The following is an 8,664-nucleotide window of genomic DNA, read 5'->3' as shown; positions in this document are numbered from 1 at the left end:
ATAGTTAATCAGTATCACGCGAAGACTGACGTTTTTTTTCCACCAAAAAGCAGCATGATTACAAATTTGATATTGATTTTATACAGCAGTTCAATAAACAAAAATTTAATATGAAGACACTTACGTTTTAGACACAATATTGACTGTTTTTGCTCTATTTCGCCAACAAATATAATTCCAATTTGCATCTCTGAGCAACATGACGGTGTTTCGTTCCTGAATGAATCAACCGTTTAAATTATTTGGTTCAATCGCAATGACTCACTTATTAACAGTGACTTGCTGCCATCTACTGACAGTTTTAATTTCACATTTAAAATATCAGTATTCAACGTTTTATGTTTAAAATATCAAAACAGTATTAATGCATTTGTAACTGCAGGTTAAATGCATTCATTTCCTGCATTAAACAGTGTGTGAATGCATCTAATTGCCACTTCTAATGCAGCTTCTGTGTTTCCTCTGTATAGTCCTTAAGGTATCAGCACAATAACACACTCAGCAAAATATCATCTAATTATCGTTACCGATAAAATCCCGAGATATATTTTTTGTCAATATCGCGCACCCCTAATATATTTAACGTTTTGTAAATAAATATGAGAAGTGCCCTTTTTTCCACTTGGGCCCCTGCCCCTCAAAATGTCTGTGCACGTCCCTGATTCTATGAATGTATGAGGGGGAACCAACTGTCTTCAGAGAAGTTTCGATGGCATTTGCTTTTCATCGTTGCTCTGCGTAATGCTTTTTTTTAAGCACAGTGCTGCTTAGTTTACAGAAGTTAGCAGGAAACAGCTCTTATTCCTGCTGTTCCAGAAGCACCACCTACTGTCAGACAGTGGATTCTCATTCAGCCTGTCCAAACTTTATTTGAAAAATTTAGTACATGTTTGTAGAAAACATTTTATGTTCTAAGCAGCCCAACCAATTTATTAGAATTTTTTTTCAATCTGGTCATGATTTTTAATGTTATTTTAATGTTTATACAAACAAAGTGCATAGTGCTGCTAATTTTATTTGTTTGTTGGTTTTCAAAATAAAAATGAGTGAAATGATTTTAGTGAGTTACTATTTGGGCGGGACTAGTTTTCTAAACTATGTTTGAGCTTTGATACTTATCACACAATGTCAGTGATTTTCATGTACAAATTCAGACGGGACTAACATCTCCGCGTGTATTACAGAGGAGGGAGGTCTGTTTTGTACATCAGGGCGTTGCAGAGGTCCTGCGCTTTGTATGCATGCATTGCATAGTCATTCGGATTGATTTCCATTAGTATAACTTGATCAGATTTATAGTCAACTTACAAAATCGGCAAGTACGTCTGTGAAACACAAATTTCTCTAACGACCCCCTGGAAAACTAGTCCCGTCCGAATAGGGCTTATGAGTACTTTTGGAACATTTTCAGCACATTTTAACAATACCATGATAATACTGATAATAGTAATCATTTTGGCCACTATATCTTGTGATATGAAATTTTCATATAGTTTCATACCTGCTTTATAGCGCAACTGACTGAGCTCACGCATATGAAAACATCTAACTACACACTGCACAATGAATCTCTTAATGATACTGAGCGCCATCATGTGTGCCATCAATTAACATCACACGCAAACAAGTAGCTGTCTCAAACACATGCAAACCTGTATTGCATGCATACTACTGGTAAATTTACTCAAACTTATTCATACAGCCCTGACATCCACAACATTCTCTAAAGCCCTATTCGGACGGGACTAGTTTTACAGGGGGTCGTTAGAGAAATGTGTGTTTCACAGACGTACTTACCGATTTTAATCCCGTCCGAATCGGTTTTTCTCACACAACCTCTGTAATAATTCTAGAGCAAATTACTTAGTTTTTTTGGCAAACTCAGTGATCCTCTGAGAAAACCAATCCCATCCGAATGCGAATGTCTGTGATTGCCAACGATATTTTGTTCACAATGCGTTTCCTTGTGTGTTTTGGCCAACGTGAACTACCGTAGATGCTCTTACTGTGCGCATGTTTGATATTTTTGCCTCCCGGCAAAGAAATAAAAAAATAATAATAAAAGCAAGAGCCAGATCACGTAAACTGTTAAGACTGGCTACTTTAATATCAGCGTCAGGTAAGATTACTCACGTTCATTTCTGCACTCAATTACATTATGTTTTAATTACACATGTACCTTTATGAAAATTAAACATGGTTTTACTACAAAAAAAAAAAAGAAAGTTAAACTAAAGTAACCACACATTAACCATGGTTTTGCTATACTAGCCATATAGCTTCACCAACTTAGCAAAATGAATTATTGATGTTCGGACTGCATTAACTAATCGATACAAATGAAAGAAATTAAGGTCAATTTAATTATTAATTAATGGTGTCCAAACAGAACATGGAAAAACATCCAACAACCATATCACTTTACAGAAGAGAATAATGCATTTTAAAGGACACAGAGTAAACTGCTGTAGAGAAAGTGCACAACCTAAGCTGCTCATCACATGAAAATGCATCATATTAAAGCTTAAGCACAAACAAAATCATAAAGATAAAATGTAATGTATGCTTTCCTGTCAGGTGCTTAGACACGTGTGTGTTGTTTAATGCTTTTTAAACGTTTTCCCCAATGCAAAACTTTTTAACAAAATTTCTTTATGTAAAACATTTTTTTATTCATTTTATAAATATGTGTACATGTTCATTTTTGGATAAAGGCTCATTCTGACAGCAAGCAAGTCTCTGAATGAGCATTAGCACAAAAATACAGGAACAGAGGGAGCACAACAGAAAGAGAGTGCTTACTACAGGGTTTCTGCGGATCCTTAAAAAGTCTTAAATACCTTTAATGGTATAAGTTAAATTATATTTCCAAGAGGTCTTAAATTTAGGGATGAAAAACAGAAACCGTGCTTAATATGGCTTAATGTGATGTGACGATTAAACTTCAAAAGACTATTATGATTTCATAGGATAAATATGAGTGCTGCAAGTTTCAAACTAGCAATGAGTGCAGAGCTGCTTTTTGATTACAGCAAATTAATTTGAATTTAACTACTGGCAGATAATGAATTTGCATTTCCAATCAGCCAGTCAGATTTGTGCAAAATAAATGCTTTTGTTAGATACTGTTTCATATTTAAAGGGGTCATATGACGACGCTACAAATAACATTATTTTGTGTATTTGGTGTAATGCAGGGCTGAAAGACATACAGTTCTATTAAAATTACATAGGCTAATTAGATGGTATCATCACGTTTAGTGCAAGTTTAAGAGCAACAAATATTTGTAATATTAAATTAAAATTAAATATTTGTAATTTAAAAAATTTTTTTTTTTTAAGTAAATTTAGCATCCTCTGCACATTTGGCCACATTATACAGTACTATAGCAGTTTCTTGGTCTCCTGACACAGGACTATATCTCTAGGCAGTCATTTCTCAGTTCTGCAAAAATGCAGTACACATAAAAATGGTTACAAATAAAATGTGACAGTCACACGCTTGAAGGTGTACAACATGTGCACTGTACATGTAGAATAGTGAAATTTCCATTATCTAATATACTGGTACTGTACTGTAATTATACTGTATGTGTAAGTATAAAACCCCTGTAGATGACTGGCTCAGCTCTCTCCTCCCTCCGTTGTTAGCATGCAGAGATTCTGATTGGTGTGTCATCAGTTTTGCTACCTAATGTTTAACTTACTCATTGTTAAACTTTTTGAAAAATTTGTCTTTGTTTTGAAAACTGAATTAATGGTTTGAGGAAAACTCACCGATGGAGTTTTGGTTCCTTGCCGCTCTGGCTTGCTTAGTTGGGGATATGGATGCGCCGATCCGATATTCATATCGGGTATCGGCTCCGATAGTGCCATTTTTCTCGGATCTGGTATCGGTCAGACAGGGCCGATCCAAATCCGAGATCTTTTTTTTTGTTCCCCCGATTGTGCGAATTATTCTGTGTTACTTCTGAAGCCATATGATAGCTTAATGTGAGCTACATATGAATATTTAAGTCCTTACATTAAAGTTCACACAAACTCTTTTCTCCGCTGTGGCTGTCAGTCATTCGTTCAGCCTTTAAGCCCTGGTTGCGTTTGGTTACAGCAGTCAGTCTCCAAGATCATTCTGTGTTCCCATTATACTTGATTTGTAAATACATGTCTATGATTTTGCAAAAAGGACTTTATCTTCTTGCCGGAGTTTAATGTTGTTTTGTTACTTGCTACCGGGTGTCTGTGAGAACAAAACACGGGCATAGAAAAGACTATAATTTGTTTTGTGCACAGTAACTGAAATTTAAAACTGTTAAAAGAAAGGCTCAATAACTGTTGCACAGATATAATACACTACGCATACACTTTGCAGTTTTTAGCACGAAGCGCTTACGATGTGTGCATCCGGTGTGCAGGCTGTGACACCAGGTTGCTTCAAGCGCATCATTCTGCACACCGGATGCGCACATTTGCTGCACTGTATTTGTTTTGTCCTATCGTATCTATCATATGTTGTTGCTTATTAAAAAATATGCTATACATTTAAAATAAATGTATTTTAATTTTATAGTATATATTTGTATATAAATACATTCATGAATGTTTTTAATGAATGGATTTTATAATAATACAAATAGCAGTGTGTAACATTTTACCATATTTAGTGCAACACTTTTATTTGTTCCCACAAAATATAGTTTTTTTTACTAAATGTTTGGATTTCTAAAATTATTGTGCACTTATTTTTCTAGAATAACTTTTGCTGCCGAATTATCCACTAACCTAGTTTATGATAACTTTTTGTCATAGATTACAAATATACATAGGCCTATATTTCTTCATATTTATTGTTTATTTTATTTTTCTTTATAATGAAGTAGTCTGTATCTAGTAGATTGTGAAAGAATGATTATCAGTTCCACACACAGAGATATATAAATTCTACATTTATTTAAATGAGGGAAAAAAACTTCACTGGTATCGTATCGGTATCGGCCAATACCGAACCCTAGGTATCGGAATCGGTATCGGAGGCGAAAAAGGCGGATCGGATCATCCCTAATCCGGACGGGATTAGATTTCTCAGAGGACTTCTGAGTTTCCTGAAAAGCAGTAATTATCTGATTCACGAACAAATGTAAAAACAATTCGTTAGTGAACTGGGCCGTGCTTTGTGGTTTTGACTCAAAAAGATTCGGTTCATAAGAGTCATTTGTTAATGAAGCCGACTACATTGGCACGCTGCGTGCGTGCAACCATCGTGCAGTTTATTAAAAGACGTGTTTTTGCCATTATTTTGCGTTACTTTGTAATCACCGCGGCTGAAAAGTACCTCATGAAACACTGTTTACATTTATATTTTATTCTGTGATAATTCTGGGGTGGCACAGTTTTTTCTTAGGGTGGCAGTTGCCACCCCGGTAGATCCGCCCCTGTCAGTGCCTCTGTTTTGTCTCAAAATGCACACCAGTAATGTTTTTTTCTAAGGCACGTTAATAAAAATTACTTAAATGTCCTGATTTTGAACTATTGCCAAGTCCTGGCTTAGTCTAAGCCCTGTCTGTGAAACCAGGCCGGTATGTTATAATAACTAATGCTTCTCTCAGGTACACTTAAAGGCAGCATTAGTATTTGTTTGGTCATGTGATCTCAACACGATTTTCCACAATGCAACCTGCTCTATATCAAGTATAAAGCCACTTTAACTAAGCCACTCATACAACACTTCAAAAATAGCACTAATTACTGTGAAAGAAAACATATTACGGATCAAATTATTGATTTCAGCTTTGAGAATGAAATCTAACCTGTTTGGTCCTCAGTATCTTCATATTTGAATGCTTCTTCAATCTTCAGGTCTTCACTCTCCTCTTTAATAAACGCCATCTTTATAGCTGTATGTCACGTAGATCTCAGCTGCTTCAGCGGTAGTTTGTTTTCTGTGTGTTTGGACACGTTGTCATAGTTAAGATAAGAACATAAAAAAAGACAAATCAGAATTAATATAAACTTCCACAAAAGTGTGTTGGAACTAAACTCTGCAGGGGCTGGCCCCGCAAGAACAGGGTTTGACACACCACAATAGACAATGAAATCTGTGATAAGATTTATAAAATAAACCAAGATTTTTTTTTTCTTGCAGCCTTCAACTGTTTACAATAAACTGATTTCACGCTAAATGAGACGCACTTTTTCTGTTAGTAGATTCGCTTTCTGTTACATCCAATAAATATTAAATAATTTTAAATCGCTTGTAAAAACAAACAAAAAAAATGCCTGAACTGTTCAATTTAAACTCTTTAAATGCTTAAAACCACAAACCTTTCTACAGCCGAATCACAACAGATGCAGCGCGGCGCCGCCTTATGACGTCACATAGACAGACCAAAATAAAAGTCCTATACAGTACATGCAAACTGCACTGATTCTCAAAGGAATCACGGACTTAAATATTAATTAATGTTAAAACAGTGTTTCCCAACCACTGTTGTCGGGTGTGCCGTGGAAAATGATCAAAAACTTCCTTATCTCTATTATATTTCGTTATTATTTTAAATCAGTGCTATTGGTCATTGTTATGTCGGGTTGAGGGTTTTACAAATATTTAACCAATGAAAAGCATTCAAAAGAGCTTGTGTCTAAACCTCGTAACGCTATTGGATCCTCAACTTGTCAGTCAAACGTCATAACTCATTCAGGATGAAGTGCCGCGATGTGCAGCTTGGAGACAGACGTCTTCTTCACAATGAATGCTATCTATAAAGGCTAATGTGTGTATAAAGAGCAGAGAAGAGTCTTAGCATTTGCTGTCTAGTTGTAGCCAATAATACACAGTACGTTTTAAATATCATAGCTTTTCGTCTTTTATATCGTGAGATTTTGGCCAAATGTATTAACAACAAGAGAAACTGAGCGCCCATATAGTAAGGTGACCAGATTTCTGAAATGAAAACCGGGGACATTTCCTAGTTCAGTGGTCAAAATATCACTGAAATCTCACTTGTGATTATCTACAAATTAAATAATATATTTGTGAATGTTTTTTTTTATTGTTCTCATATTATAATTAATAATTACAATGTTTGAGGATCAAACTTACCCTAGTTTATTAATAGGCCTACAATTCACCAAAAATCACACTATGTAAAGTAAATAGAAACTATAGCAAATAGTAAACAGATCCAAAATAGGATTATATATATATATATATATATATATATAAAGTATGTGTGTGTGTGTATAACTTATTTACAAAAACACATTAAAAATATATATGAGATATGATAAATAATGATGATAAAATGATAAATAAAACGGTATTTTAACAAAAAAATTTTTTTTTTTTACATTTTCTGACTATTTAACATTTTCACAAACTGTAAGTATAAAGTACTTGCACATTTTCAAAAGATTTTTTCCAAGTTATTTCATGTTTATTTTGGACATGGATCTTTACTATCAAGTAAAGTCAAGTCAAGTCTGCTTTATTGTCAATTCTTCCACATGTACAGCACATACACACAGAGAATTGAAATTGCATTACTCTCAGACCTTTGGTGCATACAGGTAACACTAAAAGTAGAACATAAATACAGATATACAGATTAAATATAAAATACAACTACAAATATACAAATAAGGTAAAATGTAAAAAAATATATAAAGCAGCACAAGGCACATGGCAGATAGAGTGCAAACCAGCTCATTGTGTGTGTTTCGTGTCTGCATGTGGTGCAGCTTTAGGCCTGCCTGAAGGCCTAAAGGTCTGTTTTTCCCCCTCGGGGTGGTTTGAGTTTGTTTTGTTTCATTTTTATCACTACAGTCCTGTCATCTGCAAACTTAATAAGGAGGTTGGAGTTGTGTGACGGTGTGCAGTCGTGGGTCAGCAGAGTGAAGAGGAGGGGGCTCAGCACACATCCTTGGGGGGCCCCAGTGTTCAGTATCCCCAATCAGGCTTATTATTTTGCATTTTAGGCTCATTTTGACCACAAAGTATGTGCTTTCTGCAAATGTAATTGAGCAAATGTAATTGTTTAGTTTATTATCTTTTATATTATTCATATCAGAGTGGTGGCGGAAGTTTTAGTAGCTGTTTATAGGCTGGTTAATACTGTTATAAAGTGCACACAAACAGGATTACTTTGTTTTAACATGTATAGTTAGTAGGCTATGTGACTACCTTGAAAGTTGAAACCATTAACGGCTCTCTTTTAATAATTGATGATAACAGCGCTCTGCTCTCGTCCAAATTCTTGATGGCTACAGTAGCGGGCCGCGACTAGTAATCAGTATAGCTCGCAGCGCCCTCTGCTGGTGAGAGTAGTCTTTTTTTTTTTTTTAAACGTGCTGTAAAATGGGGACATTTCCGGGGACAGCTCCAGTCCGGGACAGGACACCAAAAGCCGGGACTGTCTCCGGAAAACGGGGACGTCTGGTCACCCTACCATATAGCTACAATAAACTTTGTAACCTGCAAACTGGTGAAAACGTGATGCTATTAATTTACTGCCTCAGATGCGGCCGTTCTAATGATGGACAAAACAAAGATCTCGAGATGGTCCTCACTGCAGGACACAAGATCCAGGGGGCGGTGTTGGATCCAGATCCAACTCCTCCCACCTTACATATAGCTAAACCTCCCCGTCTCCACCCCCTGATCCCTAAACC

At 35.7% G+C, this 8,664-nt stretch overlaps 2 protein-coding genes across 5 annotated transcripts in view; one reads left to right on the top strand and one right to left on the bottom strand.

The window, feature by feature from the left end:
• The window catches only part of LOC107685388 (gastrula zinc finger protein XlCGF57.1), a 10,511-nt gene extending 4,141 nt beyond the window's left edge, over positions 1–6,370 (bottom strand). The window contains exons 1-3 of one of the 4 annotated variants that reach the window (XM_016481957.1): positions 6,319–6,370; positions 5,805–5,936; positions 4,416–4,427 (exon numbers count right to left, since the gene is read on the bottom strand). In XM_016481957.1, the coding sequence (XP_016337443.1) occupies positions 4,416–4,427; positions 5,805–5,883 (91 nt within the window). In that variant the 5' untranslated portion in view covers positions 5,884–5,936; positions 6,319–6,370. Of the gene's footprint in view, positions 1–4,415; positions 4,428–5,804; positions 5,937–6,186; positions 6,214–6,318 lie in introns of those variants that run through there. The other 3 variants (XM_016481955.1, XM_016481956.1, XR_001633947.1) reach the window with 3 other exon arrangements.
• LOC107685389 (gastrula zinc finger protein XlCGF57.1-like) overlaps positions 1–8,664 on the top strand; it is a 228,654-nt gene that overhangs the window by 142,613 nt on the left and 77,377 nt on the right. The window lies entirely within an intron of this gene.

Source organism: Sinocyclocheilus anshuiensis, unplaced genomic scaffold (assembly GCF_001515605.1).
Source record: "Sinocyclocheilus anshuiensis isolate Anshui unplaced genomic scaffold, SAMN03320099.WGS_v1.1 scaffold982, whole genome shotgun sequence".
Classification (NCBI taxonomy): domain Eukaryota; kingdom Metazoa; phylum Chordata; class Actinopteri; order Cypriniformes; family Cyprinidae; genus Sinocyclocheilus; species Sinocyclocheilus anshuiensis.
The sequence above is the reverse complement of the archived record's forward strand: the minus strand, read 5'-3'. Positions and strand labels throughout refer to the sequence as shown.